The following is a 24061-nucleotide window of genomic DNA, read 5'->3' as shown; positions in this document are numbered from 1 at the left end:
ACTATTGGTATATATAACTATTTTAATAAACACCAAAGGTATGATAAAGATCCTATCTTCTCTTCAAGATCATATTGTTATGTTATTATCATGAACATTGTATTGTATGAACAATGTTTTGATATCTATTTCACATACTGTTTAAATGATTGAAGAAATATTGGTTCAAAACTTAATAGGATGAAATAATTTAACAAAAAATACTACATACGAAAATAGTCTAAAAGATATGGTGCACATGTTTTTCTTTAATATGAAATTGATATATGATTTCACCCCTGAGTACTTATCTATGACTAGGAAAATGCAGATAATAGAATAATGCTACACACAGAAAAGATGGAATACCTTCAATTGAAATTTGATATTTGTCACTTATGTAGACTCGGTCTCTGTTTTCTTATCAAATATAGTCTTTTGATCTGTTTGACATAGATAGTTACATAATAAATTAAAGGCAAAATAAATCTAATCCAACATCTATAATGACTTCTTTTATAGATTGGCTAATATAATAATATTCATATATGTAAGTATATGTAAATAAACCTATTTTGAAGATACAAGACATGAAAGAAAAACAAAAGCAACTTTCCATCTACCCATCGAAGTCTGGTCATGTTGTTTGTAGAAGGCAACGACCTTGACCCAATAGAGGCCTCATTTGTATTTGTTTGATTTCTAAATTTGGAATTGCAATCTATAAAAATACTTGTCCTAATTGGAAAATAAGTCATTTCCCTTATTTCTATGGGGGGCATCCGCGCAAAATTGTTGTTGGATACGAATCTAGTAATACATTTGCATACAGAATCATTATTTCCTTCCTCTCTACAATGCCATGTTTAGGAGAATATCTAATAATTGTCTTGGCTATCATGCCTACTGGACTAATTTCCTCCATATATTAATGGTATATGGGATACCTATGGGTTTGTGTAGGGGAAACCTGCCAAGAGTGGATTTAGATAGCTCCCAGCATCTGTTTCTGATTCTAAGATAGATTCATTACTGTAAACAAAAGGCATGTTATAAATGCTTAGATATAATCTAATCTGAAATAACATCCTATTCAGCATCTTTCTATGGCATGATTCTTTTATTTCTATCTACTAAATATAAATACAACTCCAAAAATGATGGAGATAATACACTATGAAGTTATGTATTATGTCATCAACACTTGCTTTGGATAACTATTGGTATATATAACTAGTTTAATAAACACCAAAGGTATGATAAAGACCTTATCTTCTCTTCAAGATCAGACTGTTATGTTATTATCATGAACACCATATTGTCATGTTGTTGCTTGATAGTTTCGAATAAATCAATATGTGTTGTATAATTTGCCTATCTCAGCCCAATAAATCAATGTGTGGTACATACTGACAATCAAGGTTTTTTTTTTTCCCCCTATATTCAAGTGGTTGCACCAGTAGTGAATAGTTGTCTGAATCTTTTTATTGAATATGTGTTTTTTAGTACTTCATGTTGTATGAGTTTCATTTTTACCTGATACTTGTACTACATATATTCAGGATCTTTCTATGCCATGATTCTTTTATTTCCATTTGTGCAAATATAAATACAACTTCGAAAATGATGAAAGTAAAAGATTATGAAGCTATGTTTTGGTAGCTATGTATTATGTCAACAACAATTGCTTTATCTGACATGAAAAATAGGAACTATAAAGTATATTAGTATGTTAAACTATGACATAGATTTAGTCTTGCTCCCATAGAGGATGAGGAGATAATGCCATCCATCGAGGTTCAAACCCCCGGAGGCATGTCTGCGGTAGGTTCTAGATCCCCCTACATTTGGTTGCTTATAACCACTATATAAAGGTAGAGAATACCAATATTTATGTGTACTTAGATGGTCCCATAAATAAATAGAAGTTAAAAATTGAAGGTTGATTGCTAAATTTGACAAACATAGGAAACATTGTCATCAATAATTCTATAAATTCTTCACATCTTCTTAATGGTCTATTTTTAATGTATATATGTCTGTATCATTTGAGCTAGTTCCATTGTTTGCTAACATGTAGAACAACTCATGAAGATAACCTATTACCAAAGAGTAACAAGCAACAATTGTAGTCTTTGTTGGGCTGTGAACCCAAAATCTCAACACTACTACTTTATTGTGATCCATTGTTCTCATGCAAATGGGCCACCTAAAGTAGGTGTGAACAAAATTTCATTGGAAAATAAGTGTAGAACTAGACTTCATGCTAGCCATCCAATATCTAGTACTTGATTACAGGTATAGGTTAGAAACACTCTATAGATGAATTGGCGCACACTAAAATAGACCTAAATAACACTAGAGTTGTAACTTAAAGATTATGTGCTCATTTATTGGCATTTAGCAATATAGTTCTTAGTCAGCCTTCGTTAATCTATAGTAATGTACAAGTGGTCTACGCAACATTTGATGTATCCAAAATATGTTCACAAGTATGAACCCCTAGAACTTCGTACGATGTCACCCATCTCAATACCATTCTAGATTGAGTATGCTTAATTAGACCCCATTATCAAACAGACATAGATTACTATACTTCATAAGTATTGTGCCTTATGAATCGTTCATTTTATAAGTCTTTCATCCATAAATTTTCATCTATGCAATGCTTCCTCTCTATATAAGAAATGTGATAGTTTAATATCATCAGTCAAAAAATTTCTATATCATCCCATAGAATGCCTAGAAGATGAGTCAAATCAGTAACATCTTGATGTCAAAGTGGAAATATTTAATGCCCTATTTTGTGCATAAGTTCCAGTCAATAGACAACCAATATTACAAGTTGTTATTGTGTTTATCCAACATTATAAATACAAATTTCAATGAAATCAAAAGAAAGCATCAGCTACTTGTTAATTGGACCAGCAAGGAGGGAGAGTGATTGGGTACAAATCACATATAGACATGGCTTATACCACTACAAGAACATAATTTATACTAGCTTACAAAGATGAAGCTTCAAACATGGCCATCAATCAATGGAACAATTGGTCAGTAATCAAAGAATATTGACATTCAACCGAGCAAATGCTTGGTTAGGAATTAGTTTGGTTGTGACAGTTATGTCTGTTGCAATCATTGTAAAGATTGTAGAGCACTCTTTAACAATCTTTGTATTTTTATTTAGCACTAATTTTTTTTCTAGATCTACCTAAGGCAAGCTCTAATTTTTTTAGTATATAGATGTCAAACATTTCCATTTGGAAAAGACTACTAATAAACATTTTTTTTAATTTTTTAATTGAATGTATGGTAATAATTCTAGGCATTTTAAGTTTGCATTTAAAAACAAACTTTGAATTCTAAATGGAGCCAAAGAAACTTGAAGAAATCGTTAAAAACATATCTTATTTGGAACATACATTTTGATATTTTTCAAGAATCAAACATCTCCTTTAAGGAACCTAGAATTTCAAAAAGGCACCAAAAGAACACAGTTTTCTCTTTCAAGTAGAAATGTCGAGAGAAATACCATCGCTTGTTTTGATATTATGCATAAGGTTTTAGGCATTACATTTTCACAGCGTGATAAAATTTTATTCAAATTAAAGTATAGTTATCCTCCATATAGAATTTTGGTGAGACATCTAGCTAGTTTCATTAAAATCATAGTTATCCTATAGAACAAGGTCTATTGAATGCCCAAAATGCATAACAAAGTTTGAAAACACCAATCCATATACCTTACAACTCTTTAACTTTTTACCATATTTAAATAGGAGGATCTATATTGGTATGAAAACTATAATTCTTCTCTATCATTACCAATGTGAGATGATAGCACTGTTAGAAGGCCATTTAAAGTTGTCATTTTCTTTGAGGTGATAGCATAAGGCACATTGCATGTTTAGATAAACAAAGGTTCGAAAGCCAACAATGACATCCTATAGCTAATAAAAGGTGATGACAAAAATAGTGAAACTAGAATTTCCACATGAGTATAGTTCACAGGTTTCAGAATAATCCTATTAAAATCCATTTTTTAGAATTGTCAAGTCTCAAAGCCAAGTGTGTTTATATTAGTAAAATAATTCTAAAGACAAGCATGGCCCACTCACGAGTACAAATCTCAAAGGCTCAAATAGCAAAAACATAGTCACATGCATAACAATTTCAATAGATAAATGTAAAAGTCACGACCTATCTAAAGGAATGGTCAAAGAATTATGAAGCTCGTTGCTATTTGTAACAACCAACACCAAATTTGAAGCACATATCATGTTTAAGACACATAAATAGCATCAAAGGTTAGACCTCAAAGACCCATTGCCACAAAGAAAATCAATGCAAAAAACTCATGATAGCCTAAAATGAAAAAACTTTCAAAAAACTCCAATTAAATAGTCTAGGTGCAATCACAACTCTTTCTGATGCAAGGTAAGCCTGTGCAAGACATGACAACTATATAGGGAAAAAATAGAGCATAGGAAGTATGTGTATAGTAGCTTCCAAGTTTGGCATATTGCATCTCAATTTCTCTAATGCAGGAGCATCCAGGGGTATAAGGGCAATCCTATGTCAACCAAAAAAATGTACTTAGACTTAGTTTTTGTTTCATGTGTTTTCATTTTTTGGATACCCATTTGGGTCAAATAAAGGTTCCAACTCTCACAGTTCCACTATCAATGTTCTAAGATAGAGTATTTGAACACCTTAGGATACATGTAAATGTCGAAAAAATAGGAGTATATAATTGAGCCATCATTTTGGTAAACACGAAGGTGTAAATTGGCCAGATGACTGTAATTGTAATTTAGAGCATTCCAGAAAAAGAATCAGGTCAAAAGGCCCCACGATTTGAAAGTTATCGTAGTTTTTCAATTTTTGGAGACCTCCTAAGAATGCTTCAAAGTCAGGTTAGGGGCATTAAATGACCTCAAATAGGGCCAAAAAATGAGGGATGAGTGAAGCTTGTCCATAGGGCTATAGAGCACTTCGAGAGCTTTTCAAAAATGTAAAAGGTTCGTCAATCGGAGCTATGGTTCAAAATTTATGCCTCCCGAAAGTTCAGTTACCATTTTTGGATTCTTCTAATTTTGTGTCAACTTCTAATGCAACTTCTAGAGCCTTCTATTTGGTCGGTGGATGCCAACTAGCACTTTCTAAAATGTATTCCTAATCCTTAACCCTTCGAGGTCTATTTAAGAACATTTCTAGCATTATAAAAGGCAGTTCGAAGTGGAGTTTGGGAGAAGGTATTGGGAGAAGAATTTATCTCCAAATTTATGCTATTGTAAGCCCATAGGGCATGTTTTGAAGTCTATTTTCTCTGTATCGAATGTACTAGCATATTTTCATAGTTAATAAAATTTTCCCTTTCCTGTTGTGTCCATTCTGTGCTTGGGTTGTGTCCCCATCAAGTGGTATCAGAGCATACTTTTGTTAGTGGTAGCAAAGCATACTGTCATCAGTGGTATCAGAGCTAGTTTTCCTGAGTGTGTAGATAGAGCGCCAACTGTGAGGCAGTTTGCACCAGGACTGTGTGGTTGTGGGTTTGAGTTAAGAAGATGCCTCCAAGAAGAGAGCATGGTGGAAGGGCTAGAGCTATTAATCCTGAGGAGGTTAGAGCCCTCCAAAGGCAGGTACAAGCATTGCAGGAGGAGCTCCGTAGAGGAACAAATGTTGTTGTAGGCGACGAAAGTGAGGATGACAATGAAGACGAAGAAATTGGACCTGAAGGGGAATTTGATGGGGAAGTTCTGAATCAGGCAGAGGAAAGGCTTTTTAGGGCCATTACTAAGTTTGGGAAAAGACCTAAAATTGATGTGGGTGTATTTTCAGGAAATTTGAAACTAGATGAGTTGATCGATTGGATCAATGAACTGGAAGAATACTTTGAGTATGAGGATATCAGGGACCCAAATAGGGTTAAGTTTGCAAAGGCCAAACTGAAAGGACATGCCAAAATCTAGTGACAAGAGGTTAAAATGGAAATAAACAGAAGAGGAAAGGAGAAGATCACAAGGTGGGATCGTATGGTGGACAAATTGAAGAAGCAATTCATTCCTGTTGATTATGAGATTGATTTGTTTAAGAAGATGCATGGGTTAAAGCAAGCAGGAAAATCAGTCTAGGAACATATAGAGGAGCTTTATCGACTTCTGATTAGAGCGGGGCATGCAGAAGCAAATAAGGAGAAGGTTGCTCGTTATATCAGTGGGTTGCGACCTAGCATCTAGGAGGAATTAAGTTTGGTAAGAATGACCGGTGTTGAAGAGGCATACCAGTTTGCCCTACGAGTTGAAGAGAAGCTAAATAAGAGGTTTGAAGGGAGACAAAGAGGGCATGATCAAGGAGGAACAGGTAGTGGTAGGTCATCTTGAGGCTGAAATGAAACCCAAAAGAAGAATGAAGATGTGGGTACTAGCAAGAACTAGAGGAACGAGGGTTTCAACTGCTCCTGAGATCAAGACTTTGGAAATCAAAGAGGAAGAGGTAGAGGATGTGGACAAGGAAGAGGAGGTTTCCATGTTACCTGTTTCCATTGCAACGAAGAAGGTCATCGCGCCTTTGAATGCCCTCAATGACAAGGAAGGACAGATAGGAGAGCTGAGGGTCAAGCTAGGGTTGCTCATGTGGATGAGGATGCACAATCATCACATTTAGAGGATGCAGAAGGAGGAGAGACTTTAGTGAATGAAAGGGTCTTACTAAGTGGTGAGATTGAACAAGGACAAAGAAGGAGTCTATTCCGTACCAGGTGCAAGTGTGAGGATAAATGTTGCGATGTGATCATTGATGGTGGTAGCACTGATAACTTGGTATTAGAAGAGATGGTCTCTAAGCTGAAGCTCAAGAGGGAGAAAAACCCCCAACCCTATCAGATTGCATGGGTGAAAGATGATCATAAGGTCTTGGTAAGTGAACAATGTTTAGTGAAATTCAAAATTGGGAGTTACCATGATGAAGTTCTCTGTGATGTTATTCCAGTGGATGTTTGCCATCTATTGTTGGGAAGACCATGGCAGTTTGATAGACATGTAGTACATGATGGTCATGCAAACACATACTCTCTAACAAAGGATGGAGTTCACCACAAACTGAAGCCCATGAAAAAGGAAGGCGAAAAGGTATGTAGCAGTGCTAGGATTTGTCTTGTTGATGGAAGGAAGTTTTTAGATGGCATGAAACATCAACGTATATAAAGAAGGTAGTAGTGAAATACCACTTGAAGTTTCAGATTTACTAGGTGAGTTTGGAGATATTATCTTTGATAATTTTCCAGAAGGATTGCCACCAGTAAGGCAAATCAGTCATTAGATAGATTTAATTCCAGGAGCTAGTTTGCCTAACAAGGCTGCTCACAGGATGACTCCTACTGAAACTGAGGAGCTAAATAGACAGGTTCAGGAGCTATTAAGGAAGGGCTTGATTCGGGAGAGCCCGAGTCCTGGCACCAAAGAAGGATGGAGAGTGGAGGATGTGTACAGACTCTCGAGCTATAAATAGGATAACCATCAAGTATCAGTTTCCTTTGCCAAGAATGGATGATCTTATGGACTGCTTGAGTGGAGCTTAGTACTTCACAAAGATAGATCTCAAGAGTGGCTATCATCAGATACAGATACGAGAAGGAGATGAGTGGAAAACAACCTTCAAGACCAAGGAGGGTCTTTATGAGTGGTTAGTCATGCCCTTTGGATTGATGAACGCCCCAAGCACCTTCATGTGGCTTATGAATGAGGTACTTAAGAAGTTCTTGGGAAAATTTTTTATTGTCTATTTGGATGATATTTTAATTTTCAACAAGACTTTGGAAGAACATTTATTGCATATTTGAAGTGTCCTTGAAAGGTTAAGGGAAGAGAAACTGTTAATTAATCTGAAGAAGTGTATCTTTGCAAAAATGGAGTTAGTCTACTTGGGGTTTGTTATATCACCTGAAGGTCTCAAAATGGATCCAGAGAAGGTAAAAGCCATCTTGGAATGGCCTACTCCAAGGTTTGCTACTGAGGTAAGATCATTTCATGGTTTAGTTAGTTTTTACAGGAAGTTCATTAAGAATTGCAGTGGCATATGTGCACCCTTGACTGACACAATAAGAGGGGATAGAAAAGAGTTCAAATGGACTACGACAGTTGCGAGAAGTTTTGAATTGCTGAAGAAGAAGGTGATAGAACAACCTGTGTTGGCACTTCCAGATTTTAGAAAGGTGTTCCAGGTGGATTGTGATGCTAGTGGCAGTGCTATTGGGGCTGTATTAAGCCAAGAAGGTAAGCCTATTGCATATTTTAGTGAAAAATTGAATGATGCAAAAAGGAAGTATTCTATTTATGATCAAGAGTTCTATTCAATAGTTTACGCCTTAAAGAAATGGAGGCATTATTTATTGCCAAAGGAATTTGTTTTGTATACTAATCGTCAGGCATTACAGTACTTAAATAGCCAAGGTAAATTGAATCAGAGACATATGAAGTGGGTAGAGTTCTTACAGAGCTATACATTTGTGTTGAAGCATAGAAGTGGAAAATCTAACAGGGTTGTAGATGCATTAAGTAGGAGACAGTTGTTGCTTACAGTAATGCAGGTTGAAGTAGTTGGGTTTTATGAACTCAAGAATCTGTACCCTGAGGATCCTGATTTTGCTGAAGCATGGAAAGCTTGTAAGGAGCCTGTTGCTATGGACAGAACCAAGTGGTTAGACTATCTGATTCAGGATGGTATGTTATTCAAGGGCAGTCAATTATGCATTCCAAGGAGTTCCATGAGGGAAAATCTGATTAAGGAGAAACACAGTGGAGGGATGGCAGGACATTTTGGTCGAGATAAGACCATTGCCATTCTTAGAGAACATTATTTTTGGCCTTAGATTTCACAGGATGTGAAGAAGTTTGTACAGAGTTGTCAGATTTGTCAAGTTTCCAAGGGATTTAGTCACAATACTGGACTATATCAGCCATTGCCTGTTCCATCAAAGCCATGGGAGGACATCAGTATGGATTTTGTTCTTGGATTGCCAAGGACACAAAGGGGTAATGACTCAATATTTGTGGTGGTTGATAGGTTCTCCAAAATGGCACATTTCATTCCATGCCACAAAAATCATGATGTTGTCCATATTGCAGACTTGTTTTTCAGAGAGGTGGTAAGACTACATGGTCTTCCAAGGAGTATAGTTTCTGACAGAGATACTAAATTTGTAGGGTATTTTTGGAGAACATTGTGGAAGAAGTTGCGAATAGACTTGAAATTTAGTTCCACACATCACCCACAGACTGACGACCAAACAGAAGTGTTAAACAGAAGTCTGGGCAATTTGCTGAGATGTTTAGTTGGGGATAAACCCAAGGGATGGGATTTGATTCTACCACAAGTGGAGTTTGCTTACAATAACTCTGTAAATAGGAGTACATGTAAATCACCATTCCAAATTGTATATGGAAGTAGCCCAAGGACTGCACCAGAGTTGAGGAAGATAGAGCAAGGGGAGAGGACAAGTGCTAAAGTTGAAGAATTTGCTGAACATATCAAGCGTCTGCATGAGGAGGTTGAGGCACACATTACCAAGATGAATCAAGAGTATAAAGCTAGGGTTGATCAAAGGAGAAGACATGAGGAATTCCAAGTAGGGGATCTAGTCATGGTACACTTACGAAAAGAAAGATTTCCAGCCGGTACTTACAACAAGCTTAAAAATGAAGAAATTTGGCCCCCACAAAATTTTGAAGAAACATGACTCAGGAAATGCATATGTGGTGGAGTTTCCAGATGGTATTCACATTTCTCCTATTTTCAACATTGCAGACTTAACAGAGTATCATGATGATGGTGCAGATGAGGAGCCGATGTTAGAGCCATGTCCAATTCCTGCTTCTAAAAAGGAGGAGATAGAAGACATTTTAGATCATCGTGTGGGTAGGAGTACCAAACATAGGTAGTATAAAGAGTATTTAGTCAAGTGGAAAGGATGGCCGATCGAGGACTCAACTTGGATATCAGCAGCTGAGGTTTCCCATTTGGGATTTCCTCTACCATTCATAAAGTGACAGGGTCACTTTTCAATCTACCCTGGGTGTCTCATGTAGGAGCATCCAGAGGTATAAGGGCAATCCTGTGTCAACCAAAAAAATGTACTTAGACTTAGTTTCTGTTTAATGTGTTTTCATTTCTGGATACCCATTTGGGTCAAATAAAGGTTTCAACTCTCACAGTTCCACTATCAATGTTCTAGGATAGAGTATTTGAACACCTTGGGATACGTGTAAATGTCAAAAAAATAGGAGTATGTAATTGAGCCATCATTTTGGTGAACACGAAGGTGTAAATTGGCCAGATGAATGTAAATGTAATTTAGAGCATTCCAAAAAAAGAATTAGGTCAAAAGGCCCCACGGTTTGAAAGTTATCACAGTTTTTCAGTTTTTGGAGACCTCCTAAGAATGCTTCAAAGTCAGGTTAGGGGAATTAAATGACCTCAAATAGGGCCATAAAATGGGGGACGAGTGAAGCTTGTCCATAGGGCTATAGAGCGCTTGGAGAGCTTTCTGAAAATGTAAACGATTCGTCAATTGGAGCTACGGTTCAAAAGTTATGCCTCCTGGAAGTTCGGTTACCATTTCTGGATTCTTCTAATTTTGTGCCGACTTCTAATGCGACTTCTAGAGCCTTCTATTTGGTCGGCGGATGCCAACTAGCACTTTTTAGAATGTATTCCTAATCCTTAACCCTCTGAGGTCTATTTAAGAACATTTCTGGCATTGTAAAAGGCAGTTCGAAGTGGAGTTTGGGAGAAGGTACTGGGAGAAGAATTTATCTCCAGATTTATGCTATTGTAAGCCCATAGGGCATGTTTTGAAGTCTATTTTCTCTGTATCAAATGTACTAGCATATTTTCATAGTTAATAAAATTTTCCCTTTCTTGTTGTGTCCATTCTGTGCTTGGGTTGTGTCCCCATCAAGTGGTATTAGAGCATACTTTTGTTAGTGGTAGCAGAGCGTACCGTCATCATTCTCAAATGAAAAGTTGGAAAGTAAAGCTTTCCAAACCAACAGTATCATAGAAAGCATCTTTAAATATAAAGGGGTCCCCATTCTTTAAGCCGTGAAATAAAAGTAGGAGCTTAACATGTCTTTGGATTTCAAGCTTGACCTCATTGTCTTTGTCTAAAAATGGGCAATGTAAGGAGCAACGTGAATGATAGAAACCCATACTCCCAACATTGTCAGGTGCTTTCATAGTTGCTTTGTGTCTCCAAGAAAAATTCTTACAATTTTAGGATTTCTTTGCCTGATTATTCTTCTCTTCGTATGTTTCAACTCCTTGCTTTCATTGATTGAATTCCTATATTCAGTTCTACTTACAGTTGGAAACACTGTAACATTAGGTTTTTGAAAGAATTAGATTTTAAGCCAATTGTTTGGTTAAATTAGACATTTTAGGTAGTAACTATGGAGAGGATTAAGCCCTTACTTTTCTTGCATTATTAATGATGTCTGGGAAATGAAGAAACTAACTAACTAAATCTAAGAAACTAACTAAATAAAGAAACTAATTATCTTAAATCTAAGAAACTAACTATGCAATAGAGAGAACTTAGAAGTGAAATGAACATAAAGCATGTATATTATGACAAATGCATTCAACTTCCTTTTGTGAAATGCATAAATTACGAACAAAAGCAAAAAGGCATGGATTTGTACAACCATTCATTGTTTTTGGGACAACCAAGTCCTCCTCTTGATCTCAATTGGCATGTGTAAGTTCCTGAAAGCAACTATAGCCTTAGAAGCATCACTATTAGGGGTGAAAAATCAACAAATAAGCTTTGTTTCAGAAATCTGTATCTTTAGCTTTGCAATATTTTGATTTTTTTAGTTCTAAATGTTTTGTTGTATTTTTTATTACTTTTTGTTGTTTGAGGGCAACCATGTGTCATTTTCAAATATAGCATTGATTCCTGAAATACTTAAATACTTACAGATGCAAACTTAAAGCATTAGCTATACAAACTATAGCCAAATGAATGTTTGATTTTATATCTTTATATCCTAGTTAAGTTCTGAAGTCAGATTAGGTGGGCTTATACATGAAAATAAATAGATAGAAATCTTCTCACTATTTTTGGCAGCATTAAATCTATCTGAATGTTGTTAACATTTTTCAGCTTCACAATAAAACTATTAATATGATTGGAATCTCCTAGTAAAAAATGAGCTAATCAAAGAAAAAGCCATCCCTACCTCACAAAGCTTCGTTTGGTTGGACTAGGTCAGTGATTAAATAATATAAAAGAGAGTTACTGCTCATTCATTTCATTCAACTTTTAAAGGAATAAAAGCTTTTAAAAAATAAAAATGCAAATAGAAAAGAATGTTGAAGAATACAAAAATGTGATACATAGATAAGTTCAGGTGCATGCCCTTTATGTTGCCTTATTTTCCTATTTGGAATTAATCAGTGAAAATTGCCCAGAATTTTTAAATGACATAGTAGATAGATTCGTCGGAATGGCTTTACAAGACTTCCAGAAATTGCTAGCCATGAGTGTGAAAACCGAACTCCATGGGCTTTGACAACTTTCATCCTGCTTGTGCCTCTTTGGAAACTATGATACGAGGAGGTTTTCAGGAGGGCATACATTAAGATGCATTGTGATAATAAATGCCCAATATGGATTGGGTTTTGTGATATATGATTTTGTTAAAAATGTGTTTTTTGAAATACAATACATAGAGAGAGCCACACATTAGAGAAAAGAAAGGAAAATGCTTCTAATTTAGACTTTACTTTGTTTTTATTTTTTAAACAAATTGATTTTTGAAATAGTTCAGAGTGAAGCAACTAGAATGGTGAGAAGAACAGAGCATTGATAAATGGTAGAAACCCCCCAAAAATAAAGACAAAAATATATGACTTTTCCACATTAATTCTATTAAGCCCTAAAGAAGCTTGTCGCACTATGAATTCTAGCTTTTCCTATGGGCTTTGAGATGGTTATAGAGCTTTTTTAAATTAAAAATTTGGAAAGAATTAGTTTCAAAGCCATTTTAGCCTCTAGTAAGAAGCACAGGATCAACTATAAAAACAACATTGACAGCTATACAAATTATTATTTCAATAGAAAGAAATCTAATTTCACCTGAGAAAAGCACTTAGGGCTCTAATTTGCAGGCAAACAAGGCGACCTCATCCAGTAGATAGTTCTCTTTAACCTTGAGCTCCCCTTTAGAAAATGGAGCCGATAAAATATATAGCAGGGCAATTTTTAGGCTATTAGATTGGCAATACTACTTAATCCACCAACCGTGGTGAATAAACCAGGGCAACAATTGGATTTGGATTTGGATTTACAAGTAGACTTGTACATGGATAAACTTTTTTTTTATAGATATTATCCAGGCTGTTTGTGGTTTTGGGGGTGTGCTAAAGTTTTCTAGGTTCATTAAGGAAGTTCGAGGTACTCAAAGAAGCATGAATTCATTCTTTCATTTATGAGTTAAAATGCATCTTACAATGAAGAGTGCTCAATAGTGCACATGGAACCATCTATAATAACAAAGTGGATTTTATGAGATTGTTTTAACGTTTTCTCCTACTCCCAAGATAGAGACTAATTCAAACCCATATATGTATAGAACAATAACTTTGTTGAAATAGATTCATGGCGGATATCAACAAAAGGCCAAATTCGATAAAAAATGAAAAAATATCAATTCCTTTGCAAAAATTTGAGCACTAAACATTAAACCTATTGCACAACCCATGTTTCCATTCCTATAAATTTTGGAATAGTAAAATGCACATAAATAATTTCGTATACCTAGTTTAGCCACTTCTAAAAAGAACGATGTTAGATTTCTACGAGGAATCCTCAAAACTGCAAGAGAAAAGTGAACGAGATCATGTCACTGTGCAAGGAAAACTCTTATTAAGACAAAGACTGCGAGAATTTAAACACCCATAAGCAAATACCGTTAAAAAACATAGACGAAAAAGATCATTCCAAAATGTTCCGGGTATCACCATAAAATCTGATATTCAATAAATGAAAGAAAATATGAATTGTAATCACCAATTTCTCAGCTTCCCACCCCCACAAATGCAGACGACTGAGTTTTGATAGAAGCAGACAATAGCCAAAACCTAGCAAATCCATAAATCTCCACGATCTGCTCTGGAAACTGCAAAGGCCAACTAAATCCAATTGCAGTATTTAATCTTGCCTTTCAACATTGTGTCCAGCGAAGCCGGTTGCAGGATTTAATGCGACATTGAATACTAATAATGAACAGACCAAATATTCAAGCGTGCAAACAGGCAACTGTCCCATCCAACACTAAGAAAAGCTTTATAGCTATTTTATTTTGGAAATGTGGCCGCTTCTAGTTTTTTAATTTTTAATTTACAAAACTAATTAAACCACTAGCAAAATACAGCCGACCAATAGGAAAATACAAAAAAATTGAATAAACTTCAAAATTGGAGATATTAAATACTATGGAACATATGATATATTATTCTTTTTAAAGTTTGAAAGCACGATTAATCGTTTATAATTCATATGAAAACATTAGCATGTGCCTTTTTAAAGGCAAGGACTAAAAATTTAACAAATGAAACCAATCAAAACTCATTTTTAAATTTTTATATAAAAATATAGCATTGATAGACTATACCCTAATTAAAATAAAATTTACCCATTACAAACTGAACTCTCACATTCCCACCAAATAAAAAATAGGCCGACAGAATTAAGTTGAACAAATGGCAATTTTAAATTAAAATATATCTGCAAGAGCAGCAGCGAAAAGAGTCATGCCAAAATAAATAGACCAATCACATATTGCCAAACTACTTTTGATATTATAAAACTTGTAATAAAACAATTTGATATATATTTGTACGTATATTCTTCACAAAACCTATTACAATTATAACAATTATAAAAATCTAGGTGATTTCCTGTTGCGGATAGTCGTGTACAATGATTAATGTCACTATCTGGAGCAGGAAACAAGAAAATTCTCCTCTAAGAAATAGGTAGGTAGTATTAAGCAATCCCAGAAAACTAAGAAAATAATTCTCCCACTGGTTGCCACCAAAGTTCCAACTACAGAATTCTTTATTTAAAAAAAGGAGTGTGAATGGCCCAAAGGTGGGACAGCATACAAAAGGCATGGCGACAACAAGTGCACAGAAATAGAGAACATCTGAAAAACAGTCAGACCAAACATGTCCTCCAAATGGAGAAAAGACTGCAGCGCTTCTAAAACAACACCCTAAAATAAAGGAGAAATTTCAGTAGGATATACTTGGCTCAGAAAAATATGCATACCTGCTTACAATTAAATAATTACAATACAGAGGGTTTAAACTTTGGAGGGAGAGAGGAAGGCAAAGGAATATCTGTCTGACCCAATCAATGGATCTACGATAGATCCACCCACACAACCAAATATGTATTAATTAAAACTAAAGTGGGTTTGTTTTGGTTTTTCTTTTTATTTTTTTGGGTAGCAGGTGACAGTGATTGTGATGATGGAGAAGGAAGTAAGTACTGTAGAACCCATTGTAGATTAAAGCTGGAATTGATTGGATTGGACTCAAGAAAAGAAGTGGGTTGAAAAGGATGAATGGGGATGAGCTCTGAAGGCCTTGTCTGGTAGACAGATTTTGTCAAACACTTTGTGAACAAACCGAGCAGAGCATAGAGCGGCTTTTATGAGCATTCCGAGATTTAGAATGGTCGCCGTTGATAATTGTACTGTTCAATTTTTTGATAAGGATGTATGTTGTGAAGTATGAGCAGGTGGCTTGTGATCTGCAAGCAACTAACTTCGTACTCAAGCAGGCCAGGCCAAGAAGGACCATGGTCTGACTGTAAGTATTGATTGCCCTTTTCTTTTCTCTGGTCGGATTGGACACTGTTGGACAGCTTGGGGTACACATTTGGATTAACAGGTACAAACGGTGGAAGGCGAAGGAAAAATAGCCAATACATGAAGATCCTGCAACATATACTTTGAGTAAAGTGCCCTAATACAATAACATGTGCAAGCCCCGGAGGATGGTTTTCTCCGAGTTGACTTGACGCTGAACTGACCTTGAAATAATCTCATTTGGGTTAAAAATCACATGTGGGTTAATTCCTGGAGTTCTTATCGGTGCTTTTGATTTGGGTTGCTTAGATTTGTCGACATGGAGTTTAGCCCACCTGGGTTGCAGCAGTCTCCTCCTCCTACTTTCTGTTATGATAGTGGGGATTTTGGTGAAAACGCCATTGCGACAGCAGGCATGAAGTCCATATGCCCTGAGCTTTGGCATGCCTGTGCCGGTCCTTTGATCACCCTGCCTCCCAAGGGCAGCCATGTCGTGTATTTTCCTCAGGGCCACTTGGAACAGCTCACGGACAACAATGGCGGTGGCATCGATAAGTTTAACTCTGGATCGTTTTGCAGGTTCACCCCACCCGTTGCATCAATTGCCGAGGAGGAACCAGACGTGGCATCCTTGAATGTAGAGGAAATATCCCTTGCTCAGTATTTTTTTAGATGTTAAAATCATGCATTTTACAGTACATCTTGTAGAAACAAAAACTCCATAAGGAAAAGCAAGTCTTACTTGGTACTTTTAATTTGGTCCAAATCTTGCATCTCAATTTTTGAAAGAAAAATCAGGCCTTGATCAGTTCTTCTTTTGTTTGAAATCATGCATCTACATTATATCATGCAGGAAGAAAATCAATTCTTACGCGGTATATGCATCTGGTTGAAATCCTTCAACATCAAAATTTAGCATTGTTTCCTGTTTTTATGTGGGCTGAAATCTTGCATAAGTCCTGCCTTTCTTAGTAATTTTATGTTGGTTGGAATCTTGCATTTCATATCATGTCATATAGAAGAAAAGAGCTCGAAAGAATACACTTAAAACATTGCGTGGTATTCTTTTGATTGAAATCGTCATCTTACTTTACATCCTTGGAACAAAAGAGTTGATTTGAAGATCTAGACAAAAGTTTTATTTTGAGAAATTTACTACCTTGCTGTTACGTTGGAATTTCTGAATTGCAGTTGCGATTCCAAGAATAAATTAATATTAATATTTTGGCCGAGCAGGTGGCGTCTTATAGAGCTCAGGCTGTCAACCAACAAATGCATTCATACACACTCTTTCCCCAAATTTTGTGTCGTGTACTGAATGTAGATCTATATGTGAGTTTTTACTAATCTCTTCTTGAAAGATCTTCTCTTGATTATCTGAGTCGTTAATCGATATAATTAAGTGGTCTTTGTCTAGATCTCTTGTCGTGCTGACGTGAAGTATTTGTGAAAAATAGAGCAGTAGCAATTATTTGACAATAACTTTTAGTCTTCCTGAAATATGTTTTAGGGACCTGATATATAACTGCATGTTTCTTTGTGTTAGCAGGCTGACCAGGAGATGGATGAAGTCTATGCACAATTGACATTATTTCCTGAATCTGAGGTATGAGTCGCTTTAATATGTGTACAGTTGGGCAATATTAGTATTAGTTCCTACCTTGATTGCCCCTTTGATAAAGAAACAATTGCAACAGAGTGTTTAGTTCCTCTTTCTCTCATCTGTGACTTATAGTCTCGAAAACTTGAAGTGACCTTGCCTTCTAGTTTTTGTTCAGATGAACTCACTTTCATAAACTACTATAAAAAAATGCAAACCCCTTTGCAGACTCTTTATTGAATTAATATATTCATGATCTTGGTTTTGTAGTTTTATACTGACTGGATGACTACAATGCTACAGGAAAGCAAGAAATGTGCAGAAGAGCTACAGTCTGCACCCACATCCACCACTCCTCATATGTTTTGTAAGACTCTAACAGCTTCTGATACAAGCACCCATGGAGGGTTTTCAGTTCCTCGGAGGGCTGCAGAGGACTGCTTTCCGCCACTTGTATGCTCTAATCTTTGATAATATCTCGCTTACAAACAAACTTGCACTGCTTTTATGTGTAGGTTTCCAAAGTTGAGTTAGCAAAAGCAAGATTAAATTGAAGGTTGTAGCCTTATCAGAGCTGACAAGTCTATTAAAACATGCTTCAGGACTATAGCCAACAGCGACCTTCCCAAGAACTTGTTGCAAAGGATCTACATGGAAGAGAATGGAGATTTCGGCATATATTTAGGGGTATGAAACTGGGCACTGCAGTTGATGTATATTCTTCAATCTTTGTGTGTGTTATTGTGACAAACTAGAAATTATTACCCTTGTCTTTTCGTTGCAGGTTTGGAATTTTGCAAAACATTAGAACACCTTGGTCTTTAATATCCCTTTAGAAAACTTGCTTTGGTACCATATCCAAATCTTCAGATTTGATAAGCCTGATAGGACAGCAATAACTAATTTCCACCAGAAGTTGTGGATATTGATAGTTACAGCCAATTAGTGTCTGTGATATCCTTTTAATAGTAGCAAGAGCTCCAAAGGCTATGATAGTAATTTAGGGATGCTTTGGAAGGAGTGTTTAAAATGTTCTAACATCTTGAGGAGTCACAGATGTGTCACATGCTTATGGATATGATATTATGGTGTATTAGATACTAATAAGTAGATTTGTGAGTAGCTAACCTAAACAGAGCGTGCAAGCGCACAGGAGACACCAGACATGGGGGTTCAATTAGTTAATCCAAATTGAAATATTATCTAATTTAAAAGTAGACAGAAAATAAAAAGGTTCATTTGAGTGCACCAAAACGAAATGTGAATTGTTTGTTTGTTTGAAGCACGTAGGAGCTGCTCCCTCACCACAAGCTACAAATCAGATATTAGTAACCAAAAATCCCTATATGTAGAAATCAGAAATCATCAGTATGGAGAGCACTCATATTGATGACCAAATTGTATTTATTGCAATAATCAATCGCCCTTTGAAATTAACCATTGAATACTTATTGAAATTCAATGTCTGTTCTTTTTCTCAGTATACTACATTTTGATATTTCAATTATTTGTTGACAATGCTCCTTTTTGGATGACATGCCAATAAATAATAGAAATCTATAATATATAGATGAATAGAATAACCCTTGAGTTATGACAACACCATACAATGCTCCTTATTGGAAGAGGACACTCCACACTATATCTCAAACATGAGATATCAATGCATATAATATTCTTCACATGTCTTGTTTTTCTTAAAGTCCCACAATATATCGCTCAACTACCTACTACCACCGCTTACCTATACATGTAGAATAAATAATTTTTATTCTAATTAACTAGTGATATGACATGAAAAGCATATGCATCCACACCAATACCTAATACACCTGAAATCGTGTCCCTAACTACATGACAAGATGAGCGATCTGTTCTAAATTTGTTGAGGGATGTTTTTTGGCCAAAACATATAAGATCTTCATCTCAGCTAGTGATCATCAGATTTAAGGTTTTGTTTGACACTTAAAACCATTTTGCAGGTCAGCCACGCAGACATTTGCTTACCACAGGATGGAGTCTTTTTGTCAGTTACAAAAGGCTAGTTGCTGGAGATGCTGTACTCTTTCTGCGGTATGCTCCAGTACTAGGGAATTCGTCTTTTTATTTAGATGTTCCTTGTCGTCAATAGTACTTCACATTGTATGCTTCCTCTCTTTATGTTATGGCCATGACTTTTCTTTGATGAACAGAGATGAAAATGGGGAATTAAGGTTAGGAATTCGACGTGCTTCCCGGCAGCAAAGTAATGTACCTTCTTCAGTGGTTTCAGGACAGGGTATGCGTTCGGGTGTGCTAGCTGCTGTAGCTCATGCAGTTGCCACAAAAAGCATGTTTCGCCTTTTCTATAACCCAAGGTATACACTATCCCATTTGATTCTTCAGCTAAAGGAAGATGTGCTGAAGAGCTGATTTGTGCTTATGTGGGGTGTAGAAGAAGCAAGAACGAGTAGAAATTAAAATTCTGAAATACTTCTATTTAAAGTGTAAGGCATCTAGTATAATTATATATAGTGTTACCAACTAGTTCACTACTTACTAGGTCTCATTACACGCAAACTGTGTTTTTTTGCAAACGTCATGCTTTCCTATGATTTTACTTTTGGAATCATTTAAGTTGATCTCTTTTAATATTTTATTCTTGTTATGTTTGCATTTTTATGCTCCAAGAGTCCAAAGTCATAGTTTTTAATTCCTGTAGGAAAAGTTGATTAGTTCTCGTGGCAGTAACATAAGTAAATGAAGCCATCGTTGAAAAGTTGAAGGGAAAATGTGGTCATATACCTTCCTTTCACACTTGTACATATAGGCATAAATATTCTGTTTATGAGGTACTTATATCTGTTGCTAATCCATTTTTTTTAATTGAGAACATTGAAAAAAGTACACCTTGATTGGTGCCATGTACATATTTTGTTAAATATTTTTTACAATAGCATTCCATAAAGTTTGAAGAGAAGAGCAAACAGTAGTTTGATGTTCAATCTATTAAATTATAGGGTTATAAATTATTCGGAGTTATGAATTACCTTCACTTATACCTTTCTTACAAACTTTAGAGTTATACCCATATGGTTAGCTTACAATGCATATTACGAGTATAGATAAGCTTCTATTATTAGTTAATGGTTATTTGTTTTTAATGTATTGTAAATACTCGAATGTTTCTAATATTTAGTTAGCTGTAGTTATCTATTAGCTTTCTTTAACTTTCTTTTAGCTTGAATATAATATTTCTATTCTTTACGATCGTTTCCTAAGTAAACATTGTTTTATTCTTTCGTATATATTGACCTCTCGGTCTTTGTTAATAGCAAGAAAATATTTACCAATTACTTCATAATATGGTATTAGAGCCAATAGTTTAAATTTTTTTGAAAATAATTATAATTTCTTGGCTGAAATTATCAGTCTTTTATTTTTGAAATTATTTTCATGCATATTTGCTTCAAAACCTCTAGTTTGACTAGGGTTTTCTACCAGAAATCATGCCATTTCGTTGGACTCCTGCGATTTTTTCGGTCTGTGAACTCGCACCCTTCTATTTGCATTTAGCGCGATTGAATCTTTTGAAAATCGAGGGTTATTCTCTGCTGTTCACGTGGAGGTCTGTTGGTTGCCATTTCTCTGCAACTCGTGCCCAAATTTTTCTACCACTCGTGTCCAAATTTCTCTAAAAATTGCGCGTCTGTTTTTTGGCCTATTTTTTCCTTTTTTTTAGAAGTGGTTGTTTTTTGCCTATTTGGAGGTGTCTAGATTTTTTGCAAACCTCTGTTGGTTATTCGTGCCTAGATTCTACAATTTTCTCTCCAAATCAGCCATTTTTCTAAGCTTTTTTGTAGTTAGGGCCGTTTTTGTTCAAAACTCTAAATTTCTGTACTAGAGCAATTTTTTTTATAGATTTTTGGTGGGTTTTTAGAGAGCTAAACTAGGCTGTCTATTATTTTGGGTGCCTTGATTTTCGTGCCTCAATTTTCTAACCAGCAAATTCAGAAATCGACAATATATTCTTTCTGGAGTTTTTCGAGCTCTCTTCTGATCACCTTTCAAATTTTTTGGGTCTTCCATTTTTGGCCTCGAAGAATGTGCCTTCACAAATTTTCATGCTTTTAAACTGGAAAACGTGCTATAGCATCGTTGACTAATATTTTGGTCAAGGGAAATCATAAGTTCAATGGTTGCAATTATGGCACGACAACGATAAGGTGGTTTTGGTTCTCAACAGTCTTCTTAGCAAAAATCCTCTGCTCTAGATTCAGAAGGCTCTAGGAAAAAGAGCATTCAATGCAACTATTGCCACAAGTATGGACACCTTAAGGTTGAATGTCGGAAATGCTTAGCTGCCCTATCCAAGCAATCTAGTTTGTAGCCCACAACGAGCAGTGCATAGCACTTTGAGCAAACAAAATCTACCTTTTACATTTTTTGACAGTTTTGTGCTCTGGATAGATTAACTATTACGATAATAGATAAGCTTCTATTATTAGTTAATGGTTATCTATTTGTAATCTATTGTAAATAATAGAATGTCTCTAATATTTAGTTAGCTGTAGTTATATGTTAGCTTTTTTTAACTTTCTTTTAGCTAGAATAGAATATTTCTATTCTTTACGATCATTTCCAAAGGAAACATCGTTTTATTCTTTTGTATATATTGACCTCTCAGTCTCTATAAATAACAAGCAAATATGTACCAATTACTTCGTAATAATGCATTCCTACTTAGATTGAGGAATAGAGTATGGTCATTACCAAATTTGGCATGGACAAGTAATGCAGATTTTATTTTTTGTTTATTTTTATTGCCGATTTGCAAATTGGGCTCATCAATTCATCGCTTTGAACAAGTTTGCCAAATCCGTCCTATCTTTTGTCACATCATGATCAGGTTAGCAATATTTTCCACTTAGAGAGTAAAACTGTTTATAGATCACTATATAGGAGGGTAATTGAACCACTGATTCTAACTGCAGGTCCCTGTAATGACCTAAATGGTATAAATAGAACTGACCAGCTGAGATTCACAGTGGTGATCAAGTCATCCATGTACCTTTCGATTGACTTTAAAAGAGTAACATTGCCAACAAATAATTATGACAATTATTTGAAATGAGATAATATTACTAAGCCTACATCACAACTTGTAGATGCTGATCTACCTAAATGTGAAATGGAGTAGAGAGGACTTTTTATTCTGAGGCCTAGAAAGATGTTGATCTTTGAGAAGATCAAGGTTGAGGAAGCTTACAACAAAGACGTAGATGCCGAAGCCTTCACCACATATTCTAGGTATGCTTTGAGGAATTGGCCTCCTCGGGTGCCAACCCTTGTTAGTTCTTTTCATGATAATCTAATGTATGTGGATGGGTTGGTGATGTGGATGATACCTTCAGCTCAACATGAGATTACTTTGTAGAATTTAGTGTGAGAAAAAACTTATGAATAGTGAAAGCCCTTGCCTTCTCTTGCCTCTAGCTCTGCTGTATTTGCAAGTTTACTATCTTTTTGAGGCTCTTAGGACACAAATTATTATAACAAATCTATTAACACTTACAATATTATGGATCCTACATAAGTGCACACTCTGATATTGCACTTATCTCCTTATATGTTGATCAAGAAATTTGGTGAGAAAAGGTGTTAATGTTTGGTAGCTTCAGTTGTATGAATCCATTAGACTAAAGTAAAGATATATGTGTGTGTGTGGGGGGAGGGGGTTAAAATAATCAATTGATTATAAAATAATAATGAATAGACATGTCCCATGTAGGGGCATGTCTCTCCATCTCTCATCCACAATATAAGTGAGAGATTGCTGCCCTTGGAAAACACATACATGATGGCAGTGCTATTACATTTGCAGCGATCCGGAAAACCTCGACATGGTATGAGAGTAGGCTGCAAATGTAAGAAAATGATTAAAGGTATGATGGAAAAATTCCAATCAGAAATTAATATAGATATTCAATAGGTGATATGACTTTACAGGGGATCCGTTATCAATAGAGGAAGCTATGTAGAGGCATTGCTCTGTAGTTTCTGGGATATTGCCAAACACAATTCGAGTCTCTTAGGTGCCGTTGTTTTTGGAGAACTGCTTGAACAAATAATATGCTATTGTGAGTTTCCAATTTAGCATGAGTCAATGTCAACTATAGAAATAATATTCATTATAAAATTTATCAAGAAGTTTGGAAGACGGATAAGTTTGTCTTATACAAGAGTGCCTTTGTATAACAAACAATAAAATTGATGATTATGTGGCTACGATACTTCCATTTGAGGCGATATTAATATGTTTTGACCATTGAAGGAAGCGTGTATATTAGTGACTAAAGAATATCCAGTGTAATATCCTTCATAAGGATAGTGTGTAGCAACGAGTATAGAAACAGTGTCTGTGAAGCAAACTTCAGTTTGAAACATTGAATGTCAAATACAGTGGCTATGTTTGACAGAGCATTTTGGACATTATTGAAACAACAATGGAGTGAGAAGATGACACATATAAGATGGGAACATGCGCCACGGAGGATTGTGGCGGGTAAGGAAGGACAAGTCAACCTTGACAAGGGAATTATACAACCAAAATCGTATACTA

At 35.6% G+C, this 24061-nt stretch overlaps 1 protein-coding gene across 1 annotated transcript in view; it reads left to right on the top strand.

The window, feature by feature from the left end:
- The first annotated feature begins 15047 nt into the window (after positions 1-15047).
- LOC149535209 (auxin response factor 4-like) overlaps positions 15048-24061 on the top strand; it is an 87708-nt gene continuing 78694 nt past the window's right edge. Inside the window, exons 1-7 of the mRNA XM_089804211.1 lie at positions 15048-16497; positions 17097-17192; positions 17410-17466; positions 17764-17913; positions 18063-18147; positions 19443-19533; positions 19653-19817. Of these exons, the coding sequence (XP_089660337.1) occupies positions 16180-16497; positions 17097-17192; positions 17410-17466; positions 17764-17913; positions 18063-18147; positions 19443-19533; positions 19653-19817 (962 nt within the window). The 5' untranslated portion in view covers positions 15048-16179. The remainder of the gene's footprint in view (positions 16498-17096; positions 17193-17409; positions 17467-17763; positions 17914-18062; positions 18148-19442; positions 19534-19652; positions 19818-24061) is intronic.

This window comes from Cupressus sempervirens, chromosome 10 (assembly GCF_028749045.1).
Source record: "Cupressus sempervirens isolate cs-2001-9-10 chromosome 10, ASM2874904v1, whole genome shotgun sequence".
Taxonomy (NCBI): domain Eukaryota; kingdom Viridiplantae; phylum Streptophyta; class Pinopsida; order Cupressales; family Cupressaceae; genus Cupressus; species Cupressus sempervirens.
Note: the sequence above shows the minus strand (reverse complement) of the source record. Positions and strands in the feature narration are given on the sequence as shown.